General features: G+C 39.2%; 2 protein-coding genes across 4 annotated transcripts; one reads left to right on the top strand and one right to left on the bottom strand.

Moving 5' to 3' along the window:
* The first annotated feature begins 1,950 nt into the window (after positions 1-1,950).
* On the top strand, positions 1,951-18,957 carry LOC129103015 (sorting nexin-14-like). Of its 3 annotated transcripts, XM_054613257.1 has the most exons (29): positions 1,951-2,070; positions 2,367-2,440; positions 4,666-4,744; positions 4,843-4,886; positions 4,988-5,075; positions 5,169-5,253; positions 5,336-5,492; positions 5,726-5,801; positions 6,052-6,096; positions 6,241-6,321; positions 6,528-6,642; positions 7,099-7,254; positions 7,366-7,490; positions 8,164-8,222; positions 8,751-8,777; positions 9,642-9,788; positions 10,460-10,592; positions 12,305-12,491; positions 12,937-13,020; positions 13,297-13,397; positions 14,908-15,019; positions 15,207-15,247; positions 15,468-15,587; positions 16,285-16,408; positions 16,669-16,833; positions 16,916-17,011; positions 17,149-17,240; positions 18,043-18,099; positions 18,538-18,957. In XM_054613257.1, exons 1-29 carry the CDS (start codon positions 1,963-1,965, stop codon positions 18,577-18,579), a joined length of 2,820 nt encoding a protein of 939 aa, XP_054469232.1. In that variant the 5' UTR covers positions 1,951-1,962; the 3' UTR covers positions 18,580-18,957. The 3 variants fall into 3 exon arrangements, with proteins under 3 accessions (XP_054469232.1, XP_054469234.1, XP_054469233.1); XM_054613259.1 differs by lacking the exon at positions 9,642-9,788 and having other exon boundaries at positions 2,346-2,440; positions 18,541-18,957; XM_054613258.1 differs by lacking the exons at positions 8,751-8,777; positions 9,642-9,788 and having other exon boundaries at positions 2,346-2,440; positions 18,541-18,957.
* A 172-nt stretch (positions 18,958-19,129) lies between these two features.
* LOC129103031 (snake venom 5'-nucleotidase-like) lies at positions 19,130-25,728 on the bottom strand. The gene is made up of 9 exons (XM_054613277.1): positions 25,390-25,728; positions 24,356-24,578; positions 23,957-24,145; positions 23,495-23,692; positions 23,018-23,172; positions 22,582-22,690; positions 22,319-22,468; positions 21,782-21,982; positions 19,130-20,208 (listed from the first exon to the last, which is right to left on the bottom strand). Exons 1-9 carry the CDS (start codon positions 25,726-25,728, stop codon positions 20,045-20,047), a joined length of 1,728 nt encoding a protein of 575 aa, XP_054469252.1. The 3' UTR covers positions 19,130-20,044.
* Positions 25,729-26,578: the final 850 nt, after the last annotated feature.

Raw genomic sequence — 26,578 nt, 5'->3', positions numbered from 1 at the left:
ATACAACTACACAGACAATAAATACACATACTATAAAAATACACATACTACACATACAATATACAACTATACACATACAATAAATACAACTATACAGACACAGACAATAAATACACATACTATACAACTACACAGACAATAAACAATAAATACACATACTATACAACTATACAACTACACAGACAATAAATACACATACTATACAACTACACAGACAATAAATACACATACTATACAACTACACAGACAATAAATACACATACTATACAACTACACAGACAATAAATACACATACTATACAACTACACAGACAATAAATACACATACTATACAACTACACAGACAATAAATACACATACTATACAACTACACAGACAATAAATACACATACTATACAACTACACAGACAATAAATACACATACTATACAACTACACAGACAATAAATACACATACTATACAACTACACAGACAATAAATACACATACTATACAACTACACAGACAATAAATACACATACTATACAACTACACAGACAATAAATACACATACTATACAACTACACAGACAATAAATACACATACTATACAACTATAAATACACATACTATACAACTACACAGACAATAAATACACATACTATACAACTACACAGACAATAAATACACATACTATACAACTATACTATACAACTACACATAAATACACATACAATAAATACACATACTATACAACTACACAGACACAGACAATAAATACACATACTATACAACTACACAGACAATAAATACACATACTATACAACTACACAGACACAAACAACAACAGAAATAAATACACATACTATACAACTACACAGACAATAAATACACATACTATACAACTACACAGACAATAAATACACATACAACTACACAATAAATACACATACTATACAACTAACTACACAGACAATAAATACAATACTATACAACTACACAGACACAGACAATAAATACACATACTATACAACTACACAGACAATAAATACACATACTATACAACTAACACACATACTATACAACTAAACAATAAATACACATACTATACAACAAAATAAAGATAGAAACAACAAAATAAAGATAGAATTATATTATTTAGAATTATATTATAGATAAGATATTATTATAATAATAATGGATTTTATTTATATAGCGCACTTTAAAATACAATGAAATCTTAAAGGTGCTAAACAGCCTCTCCCAGCTCGGTCTCGTCTCTTTAATTGACGCGTTTTGAGGCTCACAACGTGACTTCTCGTCTGTGACATCACGCGTCTGACAGGCCGGGCAGCTCCTGTTCTCCCTCAATGGACATAAATGAAGCCATGAGTCCAGTATCGGCATTTTTCTATGCACAGCCTGCTGCTGCGTGATTACCTGTAACCCTGCAGTGGTTTACAGCTGTGTGCTGCACCTCTCCTCTCCGACGTTGAGCCTATAAAACAGGCAACCTGCGCATTTTATTCTGCAAATTCACGATGGTGTCGCTACTGGACTACAATGAAAACTGGCCCTTAACATCCACCGTACACTTACAGTAAGTGCTGCAGTCGATACATAAAAACGGTTTTGAACTGTGACGCTGTTGTTTACATGATGTCTTCTTGATTTTTGCAGCAATATGCAATAGGATAAATGTGAACAGGCTCCCCCAAAGCGAGGAAGATGGGATGCATCAGGGCTTGTCTGCAGAAAATGAGACGCAGGGTGAAGCTGGACCGGTTCAGAGAGCTGGGTCGACAGTATCCAGTCTTCTGCTTTCTGCTGCTGGTCCTGCTGCTGACCACCGTGCTTTTAAACAGGCAAGGAGGCCTGAACAGTAGTTGTTACTCTCATTAATGCACCTTCATATATGACATCTATTCCTTTTATATCCTAAGATGTTGTTTTTTTTACTTCTGTTTTGACAGATATATACACATTATGATGGTGTTTTGGTCCTTTCTGGCCGGAGTCGTCACCTTCTACTGCTCTTTGGGACCTGAGTCTCTGCTGCCCAATGTCTTGGTCTCCATCAAACCAAAAACAAAGGTACTCCCTTAAAGCAAGAACTGCTGAATAGCGTAATCTGATATTGACAAAATGTAATGTCGCAGCAGTCCTCATAACAATTTGAAAACATCATTGTTGTGTCTTTTGATGCTTTTTAAATAATACATGTAAGGTTTATAGTGGTTTTTGAAGACATTTTGGATATCAATTGACATTAAAATGATCTGACACAAAATGACCCATGATTAAGGCAGTAGTATTAGTATTATTCTAGTATAATAGTACACGTATAGCATACCACAGTAAGTCCACAGTATGTTAACTTTCTTTTGCAGTTATACCAACAGGAGCTGTTTCCACTGGGCCACAGCTGTGCTGTTTGTGGAAAAATCAAATGCAAAAGGCACAGGTGAGAAATCTGGTTATGTTGTTTTTCAGTGGTAGACGAGGAAGTGGCTGCAGTGTGTTGTATTATGACCTTATCCCTTGTGTAAACATGCCAAGAAGGTAAACTCTTAATGCAAATGTACACAAGAGGACTTAGAGGGCACTCCATGGACCTGGTTAATCCCTGTGACTTTTCTACAGTTATGCTACTGCATATCATTCACACCTCTGCTGGAGTCTCTGCTCCCCCTTCCATCTACACCTCCCCCTCTCTCAGCAGACTGTTAGGACCAGAGGATTACATTACATTACATTACAGTCATTTAGCAGATGCTTTTATCCAAAGCGACTTACAGTCAGTAGTATATTACATATCATTCACCCATAGGACCTGATGACATCAGCCCTAGGTTGCTGAAAGTGTGTGCTGGACAGCTGGCAGCTCCTCTCAGGCACCTCTTCAATCTCTCCCTGAGGTTGAAGAAGGTGCCCACAATCTGGAAGACGTCCTGCATTGTCCCGGTGCCGAAGAAGAGTCGTCCCAGCGGTCTTAATGACTACAGACCTGTGGCCCTGACATCACACGTCATGAAGACCCTGGAGAGACTGGTTCTGCGGCACCTGAGGACCCAGCTTACAGCTTTCCTGGACCCACTACAGTTTGCCTATCTGCCACACATCGGGGTGGAGGACTCCATCATCTACCTGACGCACAAGGCCCTCTCTCACCTGGAGAAGCTGGGAAGCACTGTGAGAGTCATGTTCTTTGACTTCTCCAGTGCTTTCAACACCATCCAGCTCTCCCTACTGAGAGAGAAGCTGCTGGAGATGAACCTGCACCCCGACACCACTTCCTGGATCACAGACTACCTCACAGGCCGGCCACAGTACGTCAGGGTGGACGGCTGTGTCTCTGAGTCTGTGATCAGCAACACCGGCACACCCCGAGGAACTGTACTGGCACCGTTCCTCTTCACTCTCTACACCTCGGACTTCCGCTTCAACTCTGGTTCCTGCCACCTCCAAAAGTTTTCCGATGACTCCTCCATTGTTGGATGTATCACCAGGGACAACGAGGAGGAGTACAGAGGACTGATTGAGAGCTTCATCACATGGTGCAGCAACAACCACCTGAAGCTCAACATCAGCAAGACCAAGGAGCTTGTGGTGGACTACCAGAGGAACAGAAGCCCCCCCTGTCCCTATTTTCATTCAGGGAGGGGAAGTGGAGAGGGTTGACTCCTACAAGTACCTTGGGGTGCAGATAAACAATAAACTGGACTGGACACACAACACTGATGCCCTCTACAGGAAAGGACAGAGCAGGCTGTTCTTCCTGAGGAGGCTGAGGTCCTTCAATGTGTGCAATAAACTGCTCAAGGCATTCTACCAGTCTGTGGTAGCCAGCGCCCTCTTCTTCTACCAGTCTGTGGTAGCCAGCGCCCTCTTCTTCTACCAGTCTGTGGTAGCCAGCGCCCTCTTCTTCGCTGTAGCGTGCTGGGGTGGTGGCATCAGGACTGGAGATGCCGACAAACTTAATAAGCTGGTGAGGAAAGCCAGCTCTGTGGTGGGTCTGGAGCTGGACAGTCTGGAGTCAGTGGGTGAGAGGAGGATGAAGGCCAAACTCGGAGCCATCCTGGACAATCCCTCTCACCCTCTCCATGAGGAACTGTGGCAGCTGGGCAGCTCATTCAGCCATCAGCTCATTCTGCCAAAGAGCAGGACGGAGCGCTTCAGACGCTCATCTGTGCCCACTGCCATCAGACTGTACAACAACAGCGGAGACCACAGTCTGTCAACATGCTGACCAGCCCCCCCCCCCCCCCCATGTGGATATACTGTACATTTTTATTTTTTTCTTATTTTTGTTCTATCTTTATTTTGTTGTATAGTATGTGTATTTATTGTCTGTGTCTGTGTAGTTGAGCTGCTGCAATTTCCCCATGGGGATCAATAAAGGAATATAATAATCTTGTTCCGGTAAAGGACAGGATAAAAATCAAGTCAGTAATTAATTTGGAAACAGACATTAAAATAAAAAGTAGAATTAATTGAAGATACTCTTTATATAATTCTGCATCTATTGTATTGGGTCTGCCAAAATGCATTCAATGTGTTAAATAATACACTGTTATTTATCATCAAGGTATGGAAGATGTTACACTTCCCTCTAGTGGTCAGAAAGTATTCTAATGATTTTCTCTTAGTGTAATACTGTAATATTTTTGTTTTTCCAATAACTGATAGACCCACTTTATTACTGGAAAACTATCAACCATGGCTTGACCTGAAAGTTCCTTCTAAGGTGGATGCTTCTCTTTCAGAGGTAATGCATACATGGATTAAACATATTTTTAAAGTTATTTTAAGATAAATAGACCAAATAATCTCATAGTTCTGTACTGTTTAATTATTTTTTTTAAGATTCTGGAGCTGGTTCTGGAAAACTTTGTGTATCCTTGGTATAGGTAAGCCATTTTCTGTATTGTTATCATGTCAGAATCTAAAGTGAGCTGCTGTCATGTGTTAAATGTCGTGATAAATGTGACAGTGCAGTGTTTCTTTTCAGAGACATCACGGATGATGAAGCTTTTGTTGATGAGCTCAGAGTGACTTTGCGCTTCTTTGCAGCTGTCTTGGTCCGCCGAACCCAGAAGGTGACGAATTTGACTGCATGGAGTTCAAATCTCCGTGCATGATGCTGATTGACTGAACATTCATTCTTTTTAATCAAATCTCTCCCCGCTCAGGTGGAAGTGGCATCCCTCATCACACAAAAGCTTCTTAAAGTTTCCATGAAGCACATTGAAATAATAAGCAAAGCAAGACAGAAAGGTATTGCTCACATGCATCACCCATTGAGTCTTTTCTTTGTCGTCATTATAAAAAGCAAACAATAAACCTCTCACCTCTGTAGTGAAGAACGCAGAGTATCTTCAACAAGCTGCCCTGGAGGAATATGGTCCTGACCTCCATGTAGCCCTTCGCAGTCGCAGAGATGAGCTCCTCTACCTCAGGAAGCTGACTGAGATGCTCTTCCCCTACATTCTGCCACCCAAGGCTGCAGACTGCAGGTAACTCAGTGCTTTGACAACAAAAACAGTGCCTCCATATATATATATATATATATATATATATATGTATATTTGTCAAAGTGCAGCACTAAACATCACAGCATTGATGTACATAATTGTCCCCCAAAGAGAGAGTCTGACAGCACTGACACTATATAAAAGTAAATAGAGATCAGTCTTTACTCTCTCTCATCTTCTTATTTCCTGCTGCCTTATCTCTTCGCTTCTCTCAGATCTCTTACTCTCCTGATAAGAGAAGTACTGGCTGGTTCTGTCTTCCTTCCTTCAATGGACTACTTGGCTGATCCTGTGAGTGTAGACACATTTAAGGGCAGATTTTCTGAATCCAAAACTGTTGTGACTTGAAACCCTCTGCTGATGCAGTTTGTCAGTCAAAGACTATATATTTGATTTGCATTCAGTAAGCATGTCAGCTCACATTATTTACCATGAGCACACACATGGCGGCACAAAGATTGTCTTTTTCAGAACATCACAAGTACTTGCAGTTTTCTACATTTTGTGAACTAACTGGCTGCTTTTTTTTTTTAAATTTCAGGACACAGTGAATCATTTACTTTTGATATTCATCGAGAACGCCCCTGTAAGTAGATGTTGAATTGTGACCTTATTTGCAGATGCAGTTCCAGTTACATTATGCGTATTAAAACATATTGCTGCAGCGTGTGTGTGTAATTCATGGGTGAATTAGATAAACATGTTTGCGATATACTTTTTGTCCCCCTAGCCTGAAGAAGCCACAGAGCCCACATCAACGTTGGTTCCTTTCCTGCAAAAGTACTCTGATATTCGCAGCAAAAAGCAGTCTGTGAGTGTTTCCTCAAATCAAAACATATAAATACCGACTTCCCCAACAAGCCACTAAATACTGTATTTTATAATCTGATAGTGTCATCACAGTATGCAGACTGTGAGTGTGTTTTAGCCTGGTATATCAGGTCCCACAGAGCTAAACAAGAAGTTGGAATGACTGTAATTTCTGTTCTCTCTTTCACTACTCTTCTCTCTCACCAGGTGCTGAAGTTGGAGTTGAAGGAAATCAGAGAACAGCAAGACCTTCTCTTCCGTTTTATGAACTTCCTGAAGCAAGAAGGGGCTGTTCATGTGCTCCAGTTCTGTCTCGCAGTCGGTAAGCGTGTCCCGAACCTTTCAGATGGTTTCAAAAGATACATTGGCTGCACTTACATGCTTTGAGTAACCTAGCTATGAGTCAAGCCACCACCACAGAGACAAACATAAGTTGAAATCCAGGATTTAAATTCTAAGAGTTGAATGCTAAACGCTCTTCATGTCTTCATAATTGATATAACTTGGGTAAAGTAATTGTCCTGTTTTTCCTTTTTTGGTTTAATTACATGAAATGTGTAGTAATTGTAATGTCAACCATCACAAATCTAAATGATGCACCCCTACTCTAACTCTTCTCTCACCTCTGTCAGTCTGAAAGCATCAGCAAAACTCACTAAAGACTGTCCAAAATCCTGACACTCAGGGATACATTACATTTTTTTTTAGTCATACCACAGTGATGCATTCTTAAAGGTCCTTCTGTCGGCTGAGACGTTTGACTCTTTTAACTTCTCAGAGGAGTTCAACGACAGGATACTGTGCCCCGAGCTGTCTGACACAGAGAAGATGATGCTTCATGAGGAGGTGAAGAAGATCTATGAGACGTACTGTTTGGATGAGAGCGTTGACAAGATCCGCTTCGACCCCTTCATTGTGGAAGAAATACGCAATAGTATGTCATTCACGGAAATTACAATTTCTCAAGGAAGAACATATAATTACCTACTTGAACGAGTGTGTATGCGATAAACATGTATGTGTTTTTTTATGTTGAAATTCCCAGTTGCAGAGGGCCCGTATGCAGAGGTGGTGAAACTGCAGACCATGAGGTGTTTGTTCGAAGCCTATGAGCACGTCCTGTCCCTCCTGGAGAATGTTTTCACTCCCATGTTCTGTCACAGTGATGAGGTTAGCGTCTACACCACCAAATAAATCACTCAACCCAGTGCCACCCAGCTTGACAACATATGCCTGAGGCTCAACCCAATTAATGAATCCCCTCTTTCATATCTGTGTTCCATCTGTCTGTCATGCTCCTGATTTCTAATTACAGTCCTTTCAAAATGCAGGTAGAGTGTTATTATCCTCTACCATTTGTATTTTGTTCGCGTCAGATTTATGAAAAAAAAGGGTTGATTTGGAATTTACTCATTCTATTGCGCTCTCCTCTTCCGATCTCTCAGCCACCAACCACTGTCGGCCGCGTCATCATTACCAGACGCACAACTGGCCAATGAGCCGACACTGGCATTATGCCAAGCTGCCAAGCCGAATTTCACCCCTCAGAGGCTGTTTCATTGAATACAGCTGGTGGACCGGTGCTCGGTCATTGTCCACAGCAGGCCACTGCCTTGTATGAAAAGCGTATCTGGAAAATAATAATATTATTTGATATGCTGTTGCCACTCCTTTTCCTGCTCCAAAAATAAACAGTGCAGTCATGATTGTTATTTAGGCATAAAGAGGTCACTTGATTCATACATCAGTATTTTTCTTTAATGTTGTTCATACTGTTGCAGAATTTGCATAATGCTGTGACCTGAAATTAACATACCTTTATTGTCTCTTTGTAATTTTCCAGTACTTCCGCCAACTTCTCAGAGGGGCAGAGTCCCCTGCCAGGAATTCCAGGATGAGCAGGTAGGTTTTCACTTTACCAATATTTGTGTTTTTGTTTAACAATAATATAAGCTTAACCATAATGTTTACCAGTATTTATATTAATCAGTTAGAATTTAACATACAGTACACATTCATTTTGAGTGCCTCACTGGTAGATTATCTTTAAAAGTAGGAAATTGATTTCTGTGTTGTCACCCACACATCCAACCCAAGTTCCTTTTATCTGTCTGGATTTCACTGATGATTTATCAAACTTTTTTTTTAATGTTCACAACTCTCTGTATCCCATTAGCCTTTGCAGTGTGAAGGCAGGTTATAGTATGTGCCAGCTTCATCAAATATAAATCGGAATTCACTCTAAAGTTTTGCCTTAATACAGCCATAAAAAACACTGTAAATCCACAATAACTTTACAGTAGAATGAAAACTTGGATATGAAGTGAAGTGACCTGAGCCCAGGGTACAACTGTCATGTTTCTATCACGGGATGCGGTGTGTTTGTGGCCACGAGGCCCTGCCACTAACTCCTTGTGCATATTGTTCCAGAAATAGCCTCAGTTTGGATGACATTCGGTGAGTATAAGGCATCAGTGTGCTGATCAAAACAGTGGCTGGCTGAGCGGTGCTGCTGCACGCAAGATACAAACGACACTTCATTCTTGCCTGACTGGTCTACTGAGAAACATGCTGCCTTTTTAACAAAGTCGTTGCACTGTGCTCTGGGCCCAGTGCTATCAGGGCCTCCGTTCATTCAGCACGAGACGATAATATGATAATGATATATAATTTTATTGCTAATCTAATGTCACCCATAAATATGGGTTTTATTTGGTGCCTGTGCTGTTAGAGCAAAAGAGAGAAGATTGAGAAAAGTGACTGTAATCAGCTAATCATGTTAATCATAGCATGAGTCATCATTTATCCTATTTTAATGTAGCTAATCAAGAGTGTTGCTGCTGAACACATGCAATATAAAATTATAAATAAGATTTTCTTGCTCCTTTTTTTTCAAACTTAGGTTTGCTTGATTCCAAAATGACAGAATTAAACATCTGATGAACTTCAGGAGGGATGTTGGTTGATTTTATGTTTTAGTTTCTCTCCTGGTTAAGAAAGCAATCTTTTTATGAAGGCAGTTTTCAAAGCAGCATGAATTATGCCTCTTGAATAAAACAGCTGAGATAAGAGATAATGGCTCTCACTGGCACTCCATTCATATTCGAGCCTCAACTCCTTTCATGTCTGCAATTCAGTAACCCCCCTTCCACTCTGCCCGTCTGTCCGCCTGTTACTCCATATATGTATTGCTACCATCGTGCTGTGTCCCTGACTGTATGTCCTATCTGATTCTGTAACCACCATACTGCCTGCCCTTGTATGATCCACGGTCCTCTCCCTCCACTTGCCCGTGAGGACATGACCTTGTTCTGCTTATAGTTCCTGGGACTGGAGCCCTGAGTCCCCGTCCTCACTGTTCACCGCCTCTGGCAGCTCTTCACCTGCATCCTTTAACTCCCTCCATGCCCAGCCCACGTTCACAACTTTCCCATACGGCTCGCTATCCCACCGCCACTCATCACCCAAGTAAGTCGGGGTCCATCTGTGTGTCACGGGTCGCTCAGTGTGATGTAATGCTGTCCACCTTCCCCTTCGTGACCCCCAGTCCCAGCCAGACGCCTGCATGGCAGGACCGATGCATGGAATCCTGTTTTTATTTGCCACGTGTCCTTCCTCCAACTGTGTTGTGTTGTTTAGGCTGAAAACTCGTCTGTTGGTTTAGACAATGCAGTGACTTTTCAATTTTCAGTTTTTTATGTATTGTGTATATCACCATGTGTCATATGGGGATTTTTATTTCACTTATTCTAACAGACACTCACACACAGCACCTGTGATGTTCTGTGCCTTCTCTGGTTGACTGGAAGCTGATCATACAATATATTTTGAGATCATTCAAATTTGTGATCCCCGTCAAACTATGAAATCACTGCGGTGTGCTGCGTTTGCTTTTGAGCACTTTACCATCAAACCAGGCATATCATTGTGAGATGGCTGTGAAGTGACATTTTGGCTGTCGGTTTGGCTTCCTTAGCTTTTTCTCCCCATTGTACAGTCATTAACTGATGCTCCATGCTTCGCCTCCTGTCGGCTCTGTTCCCTCCCTGTCACTTCTCTCAAGCTGCATGCGCTTTGCTGAAGCCATGCACATCTCCTCCATTACACATTGTTTAATAACCCCCCTGTTTGGCCTCCAGGAACACATCAAAGAGGGGCGAGTCCTTTGGGATCAGCCGCATTGGCAGTAAGATCAAAGGAGTGTTCAAGAGCACAACCATGGAGGGAGCCATGCTGCCATCCTATGGGCTGGTGGAGGGAGAGGACGACATGGTGAGGCTGATCTCAAAATATTCTCTAATTTTTAGATTATTTAAAGCTGTTGTTATAATGCTAACATGATGATTGTTTATATTTAAACACAAATCAAATTTTCCTGTGTTTTCCTCATTCTTTTAGATGTTTTTGATTCATGTAACTTTTAAAGCAAACAAAAAAGTTATTTCAAAAAGAAAGGGAAAAGCAAAATTGAACAAACTAAAGCACTCCTCTACATCAGGGGTTCTAAACCGTTTGTAACTTAAGTAAAAAATTAAAAATCACGACAAAGAAGAAAAAACAAAACTTGGCTTTAAATATGTGTTATGCCACTGTCGCCTGTAATGATCAAAATAAATATTCTGTTTGCCCTCACCCATCACTGCCTGCCATAATGAATCAAACTGTAATGTATTCAGGGTTAGATTTCCTCACCACATGTTTTGGAACTTTAAGTGGCACAGGGTTATCCAACATCTCATTTTTGTGTTTTGAAAAACAATCCATTTTGTGTCTACGTTGGCTAGCTAAGGATGTGTTGTGATTGGGAGGTGATATTCAAACGTAACTGCTTAACATAACAATGTTTTTTTATTTATGTGAATTCCTGAGCACATTTAGGTATAAAAGAACTAACTTTGTACATTTTGAAATCTAAGCATTTAGCAGTATCTCCTTGGCCCACTAGATGGCACTCTGACGACCACCAATGGGCCCTGTATAGCTGCTCAACACCATAACAGAAGTTACCACTTGGCGGTGTAGTGGAGTAAAGCATGGAAAGCCAAACTGTTCACCAAACATGCCTCCCATGAGTTTTCAGTTTCGATGTTATCAGAGGTGTTAGTCTTGGATCACTGCTGTCTGGATTCCCAAGACATTTGCATGATTCCAGAAAGTGATTGTGCACTCATAAAGAGCCAGTTGAACTTAAATGTATGTAGTACTTTCAAGAAGTTATTACCTTTGTGGCCTAGTAAATATTTTTTCTGCACGCAATCAAATACATGAAGCATACAGTATACTCCAAAGTAGGGTTTTTCATTATATGCAGTTGCTGGTCTGCACAGCGTGAGTTTGCATGTTCAATTTACAACAGATTGTGTGACTTTCAAGGGGCAAGTATTTCCCCATGAAAACACACATGAGACTCATGACACTCGCTAAACATCTGCTTTGTTTGAGAGAAACCAGTGTGTTTTGTTATCACAGTTCTGACCTACTGACTTTTTCTGGATATAAAGTGCCTAACTGTTATACACATATTATGTATAGGAAAACCAACACATGTACAGATATAATTACCTTTTTCCATATCTTGTGCAGTAACACAGGACCTGATAGCCGAATGTCTGGAAACGCTTCTTTAATTGCTCTTCCTGCCGGGATATGCTGTGTTTGCTTTTGCATTTCCTATATTTATGGCTGAGTCTCAGCTTACCTTTTTTGTTTTTTCCCCTTCATCTTAAACTTTATTGGTGTACGCTGCATCTTAAATGAGTTACAAAGGAGAAACGGATGAACACACTGGAGTTGCAATTCAGAGCAAATTAAACAATTAACAAAAGAATTTCCGAGAATTCAAAAGTCAGCCCTCCAGCCAGTACTGCTCTTAAGATTGTACACAGTATGTCACACATAGCAGTAGCCTTTTTGACCATGAACTGTTTCCTCTGAAGACGTTTACTCTACTTGACCTTCACCTTTCTCACTTCCTTCCATTCAAGGTGGAGGAAGCCATGATGGTGCTTGAAGATGACACCCCAATGGAGGCAGCCTCCACCCCGAGCACCCCCCGAAACCTCTCAGCCTGGAACATCACCATCCCGTATATTGATTTCTATGACGACGATGTGAAGAGGGAGAGGATTCCTGTGTTCTGCATCGATGTAGAACGCAACGACCGGAAGGCAGGTGAGGCTTAACAGTAGCGTCCTTACTGCCACCAGAGAGGGGTCATTCTGATTTGCTGCATGATGTTTTAGAGTGAGCTGTGGTGTCCTTTTCTGTCCGATATGGTTTTGCATTCAGATTAAGTATTTGACCAATAACGTGTGATAGTACTGTAACTTCTTGTTCAAAGACATGTATAAAGTAGCTGAAATATTTATCTGTAAATAATCAGGAAAACTTTTTTGGGGTTATTTTATGTATTAAACAAATGGCGTGTTAATCAGTGAGCTTTAGGGATGGTAGGCAAGATTTAGTTTTCTTTAGACCGAGCTTGTTCAATTGTTTATTTTAGTTTTTTACAAAAATCAAAACATGAGAGTACAATATAAATGACTGCAGTTACCTCTCACTGCCTGTCTATTTTATCATTCTTACTGTTTGTTTTCCCTGTTTGTGTTTTTTGCAGTGGGGCATGAGACTGAGCACTGGTCCGTGTACAGAAGATATCTGGAGTTCTATGTCCTTGAATCAAAGCTCACTGAGTTTCACGGTAAGGTTTCTGTTCACATTAGAGAGCCTGTTCACTATCCCCCTTTTCATTTATTGTCATATGGAAACAATTTCCCACCAAATGGTCTTACAGATTCCAGAGGATTCACGCAACATTGTCTCCATGTGAACCTTAGTTTTAGAGGTCAAGTATGTTTAATGGCCCTGTTGCATAATTTAGGAACTCCATTTTGTACACCATTCAACTGTTATTTTCCAGTCAAAGTAAAAGGAAGCTTGATCTTTCAGTTCTTTCATTTATTTCATATTTTTGTAGGCTCATTTCCCGACGCACAGTTGCCTTCAAAGAGAATCATCGGTCCCAAGAATTACGAGTTCCTCACATCGAAGCGAGAGGAGTTCCAGGAGTACCTTCAGGTAGATGTCTGAGAAGGACACTTATGACTTCCTGAATTTTATTAGACATGTATAGACAATACATACAGTGATTGATGGGTCAGGAGATGAGCCAGAACAAACTTCCTATTAGGCAATGTCCCAGTGCAGAGAAATGAAGATTATCTAACACACAGCTGTAGTACTTTGTGTATGAAATATCACAGTAACAGTGACGGCTAAGTGTTGTTTCATTTCTGTAATTTTTCCAATTACACTTTTCTCAGGCCCAGAGGGTGCACAATTACACACACACATATGTACTCACACACTCAAACACACAGTACTCCAGACAAATCTTTACCCTCACTGCACCTGACTGTAACAGGCAGCACTTGAGTGACCAGACATCAAGATTAAATTGGAACAGACTCAATTTTGGAGCATTTGTTTCAAGTACACCCCAATATCCAGTTTCAGAAAATAACCTTTTAAAAGGGATTATAATGAAATTGTGAAGAACAAAGGGTACTGTATGTCAGGACCATGGCAGGTTAAATCCTTGTTCTAAATGGAGAAGAAATTATCTTTCTGTTTCATTAGGCTGGGCAGCTGCAGCTTTTAACAAAACACAGTCCAGACTCTTAGTTGTGGGCCACTTTTTATAGCCGTGCATTCAAGGACCCTCTAATAAGATTTGAGACTAGGCTGTGAAACATTTATGCAGAAAACAAGAGTTTACAGCCATGCTAGCAGCTCTGTGTGGCTGTACTAAGGTGTAGTTGTGCTTCGAGCTAAATCCTAACATAAGCATGCTAACATGCTGATGTTAAACAGGTAATGTTTTATAATCTTAGCATTTTAGCATACTAATTTGCACAACACATATGGGCTGATGGGAATGTCATTATTTCTGCAGCAATTTGGTCATAAACCAAAGTACTGGAAAAATTAAAAATTTGACTTTATGGTGGCTCTAGACAATAAAGAAAGGCAGATTGCCAAAGTAATTACAATTCATCCTGAGGGGGACTTAAATTTCTGTACAAAATTGAATGGCAATCGTTGTTGAGACTGACAGACCGACATTGCCATCCCTAAAGTCAAGCCAGTAGCATCGCTAAAAGCAGTAAAGCAATTCACTGCGTTAGAGTACCTTAAAATAAGTCTTTGCATGTTGATTTTTAGAGAATGCTGAGATTAATGACCGAAGAGGCTACTTTAAAGACTGGAAATTAATTAAAAACCTTATTTTATTTTCTGGAAATGCTCGCCAATAATGTAAACTCTGATGATTGGCTTCAAAACATACAAAACCCTGTGTATGGTCCTTGAAAAACTACAGTGTGTTTTTTTTACAAAATGAGTTAAACATCTGTGACCTAATGTGTCCACACGGCAACCTGAGTTATGTAGTTTACCTGCTCACTCAACTTTGCTTCTTATGTTTCATATATTTAAAAGCCACAGCACTGATTTAAGGTCCTCTGGTGTTCCTCTTAAGAAGAACACAAACTACAACAGAGTATATTTATATGTGTTTTCTTTTTAGAAACTTCTGCAGCACCCGGAGCTGAGTAACAGTCAGCTCCTCGCCGACTTCCTGTCCCCTTATAGTATGGAGTCTCAGTTCCTGGACAAGATGTTGCCTGATGTGAACCTGGGTACAGTATGACTGTGACAAAGACCAGTGAGATGGATTATGTTTGGACAGCAGAACATGACAAATAGACAGTGAAAGTGTTTGAACAGCCCGACCTTGGGTTGCAGTGGAAATATATTTGAGTTTCAGACTGAGGCAAAATGTGACAGAACCATGCATCACTGAGATAAAGTATTTATGTTTCACAGGGAAAATCATTAAATCAGTTCCCAGCAAACTGATAAAAGAGGTAAGAAATGCATTCCCACTGGTGTGAGTGTGTGGCCTAATTTATTTCTCTCTATCTCCCCTTTCTACAATACAAATGTCTCCCTTCACGGCAAATTTAAGCAGTCACTTGTGTATTTTTTTAGATCCTTAACAGTGCATTTAACATTTCTATATGATAAATACATCAGAAAACTGTCATTATATTTCATACAGATTGTATCCTGTGCTTTCTCTGTCAGAAAGGACAGCATCTGGAGCCCTTCATCCAGTCCTTCTTCAACTCCTGTGAATCTCCTAAACCCAAACCCAGCCGCCCTGAGCTCACCATCCTGAGCCCCACCTCGGAAAATGATAAAAAGGTTGGAGATTCAAATTTTATAACTTCCTTCCTTTGACTTTATACTCAACTTTCTGGTCTATAAACCTACAAACCAATCGAGCTATACAGGTAAATGTTCTAGAGAGTTTTCAGAACACAGTTATGGTTTGCATCTGCGTTGTCATGATAATTACATTTTTCAGTTCTGAAATATATTCCATTCATCCAGCTGTCTTCAAATAAAAGACTGAAACTGAACCTTAAAGAGGTTAAGATAGAATTTCAACTTCACAGCCAGTGTGGTTGTTTAAGTTTGAGACATCTTGCCACTTGAGCTTTATGCACATGGTATCTATCATATTCACACTATGTAAGGAAAAGAATCCTGGCATTGCATAGTTTCTATTTAAAATTGTTCACAACATTTTTATCTGCTCTGGCATCTCTGCATCCCACCTATTTTGGCCATTCAATATGAAAACACACCAGAGGCTGAATCTATTGGATTGTAAAAGAATAAATGTGTCTCAAAATGTAGGGATAAACGCAATTAGCCTAACGCACTCGGTTTAAATGGAAAAAAATATCATATTTTGTTAAAAAAACTAAACACATTTACCTCAGCTGAGTTTTGTCTGTCATTCAGATTCGAAAAAGTTATTGAAACAGGAAGTTAGGATCGTGATCTTATGGTTTTAAATATGCTTCAGTCTGATATAAATGCTAAACTTCCCTAGCTCTTCAACGACCTCTTCAAAAACAACGCCAACCGATCAGAGATGACTGAGAAGAGACACAATCAGAACTACTTCCTGGAAATGATCACTGTTGAAGGGCTGTATGACTACTTAATGTTTGTAGGTAAGTGACTGCTCCCGGAGGTTTTATTTGTCATTTATTTGTTTGTAAGGTGCTGTTGCTATATTTTATAGCACTGTTCAAGACAAAATAAATGAGTGTTTTACAGTAACACCAGGAATAAAAAAGTGAATACATTGTATCAACAATTATTTTTAAAAAAGACATTGCTGCCCTGTTAATGAACCCCTGATGCAAAGCGCATTACTCACTGACACACACTCTTTCTTCCTCTCTCCATCCTTTTTCTTCACGATTGTCAGGCCGAGTCGTCTTCCACATTCCCGACTGGCTGCACCACCTGTTGATGGCTGGAAGGATCCTGTTCAAGAACACCCTGGAAGCCTACACAGATCACTACCTTCAGCACAAACTGAACCAGGTGGTCCAGGAGCATCGGCTAGTCTCGCTCATCACCCTGCTAAGAGGTAAGTTGGGGGATTTTTTTTTTTTTCCCAAACATGCTAATTTAATGAGGTGAAATGATTTACATAATATTTGCCCTTCTAGACACTGTCTTCTGTGAGAGCAGTCTACCCCGCTCGCCTCAGGACAAGCAGAGGAGGGCCAAGAAGACATTTGAGGAGATGATGACCTACATTCCTGGTAATCATTCAGTTCTTCAAGGCAGTGTTTTTGTAATTTGCAGATCAATTCACTTTTGACATTTCCACTTACAAGACAGATGTGCAGATGTGATAACATGCGGACTCACAACAAATTCACAATCCACTTATCTTTAGACTTTCTGGGGAAATGTATTGGAGAAGAGGCCAAATATGAAGGGGTGCGTCTTCTCTTTGATGGACTACAACAGCCGGTTCTTAACAAACAGGTACACGCAAACACAAACGCACACAATATATAAAACAGTCTTTGTTTTCAAGCATGTTTGTACTTCGCTGCTTGAAAGCGTATCTTCTAAAATGGGATATGGCAAACCACAATCCCAAATCCTCTCAATGTTTTTGTATAATTTTAATTATAATATCAAAATTCATACAATTTAGCATTTGAATATTGTTTTATAATGGTTCTGCTGTTTTATTCAAAGATCACTGCTGTTAAAGGAACACCTAACTCACAAAAGACCATTTGTTTATCAACTACTCAACCTGTGTTACCTTGAAATCTTGAAGAAAGCTTTTTTTCCCTTGCATGCCATGATGTAAGAATCAAAGAAACAAAGTAAATGGGCGGCCGCACTTAACATCAAAACTATATCAAAACATTTGTTCACAAACTTTCACAACTTTAGCAGTATAATCCAAGTCTCATTTTTCAATTCCTGTGTCCAGTACCACTCATGCATCTTTGCCAAAACCTTATTATTTAAACATTTTGGATTTGTCGGGACTCGCATAGACTATTACAACGCCTGGGCAAGCATTGGACTCTTTCTGTGGAAGTGTTTTAAGTTGTAAGGTTTTAGCAAATATGCATGTGTTTGTAAACATGGATCGCAAAAGTTGTGTGAGAGTTTGTAAACAAATGTTTTGATATAGTTTTGCTGTTGTTAAATGTGGGACCAATTTACTTCAATTCATCAAGACTTTACAAATTTACAAATGGTCATTGTGTGGGTGAAGTATTCCATTAATGCTTTTCATCACCTCCCTGCTTTTGGCCTTACTCAGCTGACATATGTGCTGTTGGACATCGCCATTCAAGAACTGTTCCCTGAACTAAACAAGGTAAACAGATGTTATCCTTCTTTTCTTATGAAACATACAGTCTGAACATCCACCCATCCAACCATTATCTTTACTGGATTAACCTTTTGCAGGGTTGCAGAGGATTTTTTAATTTTTTATTCAGTTCATATGTGATGCTTCAGTTATTCATGCAGTTCTTTTTAGGTTACTCATTAAGATACAAATTCAAGATGTATGTACATTGTTTGGATGCATTTGGAGCTGTTGAAATGTAACACTTTTTAATGTACAGTGTTAATGTTTTAATTAAAAAAACTTTTTTTTCCACTTAATCATTGCATACCTAATAACAGAATAATATTAACGTGCATTGTATTGTAGATAAATCTTTAAAAAGTCATACTTATATAATGGAACACCTTTTTGACAACAGAGACCGTCTATTTTAGTGCTTACGTTGTGTTTCTGATTACTCAGCAGGTACAGAAGGAGGCCTCTGTGATGGCGCCATGGATGTAAAATGTACTTCAATGGACATGATCTGACATGCTTTAAACAAAGCATGAAATGCCTAAAGAGACATGTTTTGGTTTGGTAACCTGACACTAACATGTAGCTCACATGAACAGTATTTGACCTGGATACATGCCACAGCAAGACGAGGAAACACAAAGCTTCTCCTGCTGTAGGTATCATTCACATTGCAAAATAAATTATAGAAATAAATGACATAACAGTGTAAAGTCTTAACTATCAAAGCCAACAGTGTAAAAGTGTGCATCTGGTCGACAGCTGCAGTTGATCGTAGTAACACTTTAAATGAGCTACTTGTTTCTACTATTTCACACTGTGATATGCTGTTGAGCACATTGTGGTATTGCCACAGATGTGAACTGCTATAAGACTAACACCTAACATAATAGCTTGAAACACCTCTAGCTTCAAAAAGGGTAACTGTTAACATCATTGTAACTGCCAATCCAGTCACAGTGTTTTTGTTTTTTTGTATTGTTACTGATTTTAAGTTTTGAAAGGTCTATAATCTATTAAGCCTCCATTGGCTAATTGATTGGGTGATGAGGATGGGTGATAAGTGATATTTGCAAGAATGTGGATGTCCAAATCAAACTGCTTTCATGATTCAGAGCAATCTGTATGTGGGTATTTTTTTTATTTAAAATGGAAATGCAATATATATAAAAATTTGTTACAGTGCAAATGAACAATACTTCACTTCAGGAAGGCGAAGCTTAAAGAGACAGGAACTAAAACGTAGCATTTAGGAAAAAGGGGGTTTCAGGAATATTCAGATAGACATTGAGAAAAACAATCTGTTTTTGAACATTAAAGTATGTAAAGATGTTCTAATAGAAAGCCCAAAAAGTATGAACCTAAATATTTGCATAATATGTTCCCTTTAAATTAATAATGAAAATAATCATTACAACAGGACTATAATTCTAGCTTTCTATAACTCTTTTTGATTAATTGTTTCCACAATGCCATTTATTTAATCAATGTGTAAAAAAACAAACAACCTGAGAGTTTCTTCCATTTCCTTTTTCAATTATTCTATCAGGATTACAAAAGAAGTTTATAAAGTTGACTTCGGATTAAACAGAGGATGCAATTCAATAATAACTGAGAAACAGCAGTGTTCAATAGATTTTGAACTAAAGTATTCAATTCTATCAGATCTATGGCTTATTTACAGATTATATTTGAATATTTTGTATTTTATTCTGCAGCTTGATGATGGACATACTCAAATAGCGATCATTCTTAATAAAATTGGTTTTGATGAGCAGTCACCAAGCTGTTGTTAGTTAATTTGTAAAATCTTGCATACATGTGTGAAAGGTGTTATAGAACGGACTGACTTTATCTAACCTGAGGTTGGATCATATTGTTATCCTTGAAGGCAGTGAGATGGAAAGGCAGTTAACCAAGTCCCAGAGGAGTTTACAAGCAGCCCTTCAGTTTATCACAGTTTCGCAGTCAGGGACAGACATAAACTCAGCAGCAACAAACCGAGGCTGTGAGCTGTAAAGACAGCCGAGTTCCTGAACGTGATCCGACCTTCCACAGCTGGGTACACACTCTTCATGTCCGAGATGTATTTGGAAACAACAGAAATATCCAAGTCACCTGCAATAGATGCGAAAAGGACAACTTGGTTAGTATTTGATGATATTTTCTTAATAAAATGTTACTCCCTTGCTGCCCATTCTTAAAACCACCTGTTTTTTATTACAACAGTTGAACAGAGAAAATATGCATCTGCTTTGGAAAACACATTCCCTCCACAAGTGCGTCTAAATAAGGTCACCACGACCTCTTACATGAGGGAACAGGGATGGTTCCCTGAGACATGTGATCACTGATGGATAAATTGAACCCTGCTGTGTCTTGCTTAAAAGACAGCTGCAGTCCTAATGTCCTTGCATTTATTTCAAGTGAGTGTAATACAGTGAGACATTTAAATGAGAGAACCAAATAAACAGAAATACAATATTTAAATGAAAACAGGAAACTGGAGGAGGATGATGTCAAAATGATGTCATGATGATCTTGTTATGTGAGCACCAGCAAGGACCCGCAGGGAGGGAAAGCTAATGCTAAATTCTATTATTATTTTTATGAATTATGCACAGAAAGAAAAAACTAAAACAAGACAAGAGTCTAGAGCCATGCAAACGGTTGTGTGAGGCTGTATTTAGACACAGCACTGCTTTGAGCTAGTGCTTACATCAGCATTTTAACATGTTACAATGACCATGCTAATTTTACGAACATGCTCACCATCTTTGATTAGCGTCTTAGCATGCTAACATTTAATCAATGGCACTAAACACCAAGTACAGCTAAGGCTGAGGGGCGCCATCAGTTTGCATATATTTAGTGATAAACCAAAGAGTTGGAGGATTAACATTGTTTTTGGCAATACATGCAATCATTTTGGAGACTTTTCTGTCTTATCTCAATCTACTGATACATGTTCGGGGTGGAAGTTCCTTGGGCGCAACAGGTTTCAAGCTTGGCGCTCCTCCCAAGACAACATCCTGCCTTTCATAAATTGCTGTGCTTCGCGGCTTCCTTTATTTCTTCTGTGTTCTCTTGCCGGTCTGTTTTTGAAACTGACTTTTCCACTGTTTTTGTGTCGAGATTTGAATGTGACATGAGGTGCCAAGTTTGCGAAAAACCTTAGCCAGAGAACCAGATTACTGCAGCGAGACAGTGAAAGATGTGCAACTATAATTAATTCACGACTCACATCTGAACATCCGGCACTCAGGCCTCCCCTAAAACATATTTTAGGTGTCTATAACAGATACTGATGTTTGATGTTCTTCCGTAGAGTCCATTGAGAGACATTTAAATGTTTCAGTGAGCACCACCCTGAATGACTGACTAACATATGATATATGATTAACTTACAGAGGGTCCATTTGAACAGGAAGGAAAAGTAAGAGACATTTCTGAAGTTTTTAAACATTCAATTATTTCAATCAGAAACATTGGTCGGTAATTGCCATCTCTTTGCTTAGCTATTAGATTTCTTCTTTTGAATATTAGGCAGTGAAACTTGCAAGCCAATTCAACTAGCTGCTCTCTGGCTGTCTTTATACATTAAACTGAACTAATTTGCCATATTGACAACATTTAATCAGAAGTTAATGCTCATCTTATCTTACATGACTGAACCACCTCTGCTGCCCACCTGTGTCATGCTTCATTGACTCCTCCTTGATCATGGTATAGCCATCACCTCCGCCCGCCATGTATGAAGGCATCACCACAGTGTACTTCTTCTCCGGGTCTAACGGCTCGTACTTGGGCACACGGCACTCAGTGCAGAGCGTGGACACGGACACTACACGCTGGTCGACTGGTTTTGAGAGGTCGTACTGAACTTTAATGCCTAGAAATGTCAGAGAGAAAAATTTGGAAATATTATGTTTGCTTAGTTGTCCCTAATGGACATCAGTAAAAAGTAAAACCCTTAAAGGAATAGTTTGACATTTTGTGAAATATGTTTTCTTAACTCTGTTGTGGCTTTCAGTTGAAAATAAAGCGACCAGCAGGCAGTTAGCTTAGCATTAAAACTGGAAACAGCTCCAACCAAAGCTAACAAAAAGCCTAACTGTATCTTGTATTACCAATACTACTCCTTTAATACAAAATCAGAAAAACGGTCACAGTTAATATTATTATTGAAGACTCAGGATGAAACGGGTGTTTGTGGAGTAGCCCTGACCTGAGACTTGAAGAAATTCTCCAGACATGCTTCCATATCTGTGAATTGAGTGTTCAAATGTCTTTTTCACTGTCGATCCCTTTATCTGGACCAAGTCAATAGTTCCTCCAAAAGGTAAGACGGTGAGGATCTCCTCCATAGTGATGGAACCTAAATGTAAGGGAAAATACTGGTGCATTATATATTTTAAAAAACTACAACTGCAGCCAGTGCAGAGTGGCCCTTGTAATTAATTACCCAGTAATTCTGTAGAAAAAAAGTACCATTTTTGTAGCGCTCGTCTATGGCTGTCCTTACTGCTCCACTATTCAGCATACACATGCTCACATGATTCCACTGTTGCCCACTTGAACGCCTAATATTGTGATAAATCTGGCAACAAAGAAAGAGGGGGGGGTGATATACAGCAGTCAAACTCTACTTCTTGAAACAAGTCCTGAGGTTGAATGACCTTTTGTCACTGTGCCTCAAGATTATCTCAGTGGTATTTATCCTCCAAACCGCTGCAGCCCTTTCAATTACATGAAGTCGTACCAAATGCTGAACATGCACGGGCAGGATCTGAGGTTACAACCGTAGTGAAGTTGTGGTAAACTGTTGAGGAAAATGTTTCTCTTTTGTCCACAGTGGTTCAGTCTTTATGAGTGCATACTGTAAATTAATGAATAAATAAACTACACGTTGCACCGTAACTATTACCATAGCATCACAGATCAGGTTTCCAAGGTTACACTCCCGAAATCGACACTCTTCAAACGTCCCGTTTAGATAGACTAAGGTCTGTCCTACATACTTTGAGGAATATTGAGCCAAGTTTTTCTTCCACTTCTCAATGTCAGCCAGGAAATCTGGGTCTGAAAGAGTTACAAATTGAGTAAAACTTGTGATTCATGAAAACGTGACACAGGAATAATCTAGACGCATTTGTATTTTTATTATTGAATTATCTGCAAGTAGTTGTCCAAGCTTTTGTTTCAAATGCTGTGTAAAACAAGTTATTTAGTTTTTTTTTCGTTTTTTTTTAAAGATTTACAGATTAATTATGGATTTATTTGCACGCAGATAGATATGGATACTCAAGCAACTTAATGTCACATCAAGTCATTTTTAACATGACATAATCTCGTTTTTTTTTCAGTGAAAAAACAACAAAAAAAAGCCAAATAAGGGCCATACCTTGACGGATGCTGCTGTCCATTAGGATGGGGTTTCCAACAGCTTTTACCACATTCCCATCTTTGTCAAAGGTGACTTTCAAGTATCCGAGGTACTTCCCAAAGGCAAAGGCCTGGACCACCGGCACGTCTCTCCCATCATTAGACCTCACCATGAAAGGGTACGGCCCAGCAGGCACTTCAGTGGATGGGGGCTTACCTGCCAAGAATGTTTGCAATGCACTGTTCCTCACTTCAGTTACAGTGAAGGTAAAATGACACTTTTTGATCTTGCAGTTTTTTACTTATTTGATGCATCTTTGAAGCACAATTGAAATATCTGAGCATAGTGTGAATGCTTAAAACATAAACTTCTGTTGCTGAATTGAAAAATAGAAGTATAAACAAGCTAAAAGATACAACACAGTTGGTGCCACTAGACCTGAATGGAATTACACATGATTTAAAAAAAGAAAGAAATTACCTGTATAGAGGAATGTGTTGGTGTGTCCTCCAATAACGACATCCACCCCTCTCACACGCTTGGCGATGTCTTGATCCACGTCAAAGCCAGAGTGGCCCAGGGCGATGATCTTATTATAGCCCAAAGATTCCAACTTATCGACCTGAACCTGAAGTGCCTCCACCTCATCCTCGAACTTTAGGTGCTGGCCTAAAACACAGGAGAAAACATGTAAACTAGGGCTGAAAAGTATATAAATCATCTGTAGTGCGTTAGAAATCAAGTAGAGAGACACTATAATCCACACTTCATAGACACTCCAGATGTTTTTTTAAAGTAAAGCTCGCTCTACACACTGCAACATGATGCAACGATGTGCCAATAACACTTCATGAATCAAACAAATGATTATGCTTTTACCTGGCATGGATAAGGCGGGGGTCTCTGCAGTGGTGTAGCCGACCACAGCCACGCTCTCTGAGCCCACCTTGATGACTGTGTAGGGTTGGTAGTATCTGCTGAAGTTTTTGGCCAGAGTCTGGTCAGGTTTGATGTTGGCGCTCACCACAGAGCAATTTATATTTTTGAGGAATGGCTGTATCAGACCCTCCACTCCATTGTCAAACTCATGGTTTCCAAAAGCCTGAATTACAAAAGAGCATAGATTGTATTCACTTATAAAAATCCTGTGATTTCATCTAATCAAAACTCTACAATTCCAAAAAAAAAAAAAAAAAATGTGTTTTCCAAAGCAGATGCATATTTTCTCTGTTCAACTGTTGTAATAAAAAACAGGTGGTTTTAAGAATGGGCAGCAAGGGAGTAACATTTTATTAAGAAAATATCATCAAATACTAACCAAGTTGTCCTTTTCGCATCTTTTATTTTTTATTTTGCATTTTTAACAAAAAAAAGGTACATGATAATATGAAAATATCAACATGTGAAAACATGAAAATATAAGCAGTAATGTTCGTATTAATAAGATAAGATAAGATAAGATAAGATAAGATAATCCTTTATTAGTCCCGCAGCGGGGAAATTTGCAGGCTTACAGCAGCATAGAGTTAAAGTGCACACAAGAGACATAGTAAAGAAAGACAAGATAAAAATAAAAAATAAAAATAAAAATGAAAAATAAAAAATAAAAATAAAAAACAAGTATTATAAATAAGCAATAAAAACAGTAGAAAAAACACAATAACTGAAATATAATATTTACAGACAGAAAAAAAAAACTATTTTAACTATTATTGCACAGTGTTTTTATTGTCATGTGTCATGTGGTCTGCTGGGAGCAGAGCTGGTTGTGATATTGTAATATTGTAGGTACTATTATATTAGGTATAATAAAACGAAAACCAAGCAGCAACCATGTTAACCTTCCTGTAAGTGGATAAAAGCGTCTGCTAAATGACTATAATGTAATGTAACTGTGTGGTTTTAGTATTTACCATGGCATCATAACCCAGTTTGTTCATGAAGTGAGCTGCCTCGGCACCTTTGTAGTAGTTGAACCAGACAGTTCCCTGAAACTGGTCTCCAGCATCCAGAAACAACACGTTCTTCTCCTTCTCTCGGATCTCCTTCACTTTGGTGGACCTCCTGGCCACCCCGGCGAAGCAGGGCTGCCCATCGGGACACTTCCCCGAGTCCACGCTGGTCTCCTCGATCCGTGCATGGTTGTCATTGGTGTGAAGCAGTGTCACCTCGAAAGTCCACACGCTGCCCGGGTCATAAAGGAAAAGGCAGATGGAGGTCAGAAGAACGCACCGACGAGACCAGACGTGCATCGTGTCGTTGTGGGTAGAAGACCAGTAACCAAGATGGGATAGCTCTTCAGAGGCGTGGTCCCTTCCAGTGAAGAAGGATGTGTGAAAGAAGATAGGGAAATTGAGGTTTACCCATTTGTTTGAAAATTTCCATGCATGGAAAACAAAACAAGAAAGACAGGAAAAGTTAGAAGACTTATTACATATAAAAGGTTTATTAGCTGTAAGTATGTACATTGTTAATGCATACTGTTCCTAAGCAGTAAATAAGAACAACTTTGGGGTTGCCAGGTTGTATATAAATTGTGAATCACTTACTTAGATACCAAAAACACTTTAAATCTGTTTTTATTAGGGACTGTAAGAAGTCGCTTGGGGAGGGGGACTTAAGCTAGTGTTTGATAAAAAGAAAAGAAAAGCAAGGCCCTCCCCCAGGTAATTCATGTTTAGACCCTCCCTTTGACTTGAAACAATGTCAATACCCTCCCTAAGTATCTCTTTTGAACCAAATATGTTAATGGAACAATAATCTTTACATATCCTATCTCAAAGTTTATGCGATACATTTAACTTTACTATAGGTCCATTGCAACTGCTACTAAAATAACTAAAAACAAATCTTCTTTTTTATTTATTTTTATTTTGCATTTTTAACAAAAAAAAGGTACATGATAATATGAAAATATCAACATGTGAAAACATGAAAATATAAGCAGTAATGTTCGTATTAATATTGTAGGTACTATTATACTAGGTATAATAAAACGAAAACCAAGCAGCAACCATTTTAACCTTCCTGTAAGTGGATAAAAGCGTCTGCTAAATGACTGTAATGTAATGTAACCTGTGTGGTTTAAAAAAACAAGTATTT

This window comes from Anoplopoma fimbria, chromosome 15 (assembly GCF_027596085.1).
Source record: "Anoplopoma fimbria isolate UVic2021 breed Golden Eagle Sablefish chromosome 15, Afim_UVic_2022, whole genome shotgun sequence".
Classification (NCBI taxonomy): domain Eukaryota; kingdom Metazoa; phylum Chordata; class Actinopteri; order Perciformes; family Anoplopomatidae; genus Anoplopoma; species Anoplopoma fimbria.
This window is presented reverse-complemented; position numbering and strand designations above follow the sequence as displayed.

Coding starts and splice junctions, on each gene's coding strand:
- LOC129103015 (XM_054613257.1), top strand. CDS start 1,963: ATGATGGTGTTTTGGTCCTTTCTGGCCGGAGTCGTCACCTTCTACTGC. Junction 5,254..5,335: donor AAGCAAAGCAAGACAGAAAG/GTATTGCTCACA, acceptor TCACCTCTGTAG/TGAAGAACGCAGAGTATCTT. Junction 17,241..18,042: donor AGCCGGTTCTTAACAAACAG/GTACACGCAAAC, acceptor GGCCTTACTCAG/CTGACATATGTGCTGTTGGA.
- LOC129103031 (XM_054613277.1), bottom strand. CDS start 25,728: ATGCACGTCTGGTCTCGTCGGTGCGTTCTTCTGACCTCCATCTGCCTT. Junction 23,173..23,494: donor GGACAGCAGCATCCGTCAAG/GTATGGCCCTTA, acceptor TAACTCTTTCAG/ACCCAGATTTCCTGGCTGAC. Junction 22,691..23,017: donor ACCTGATCTGTGATGCTATG/GTAATAGTTACG, acceptor CTTTGTTGCCAG/ATTTATCACAATATTAGGCG.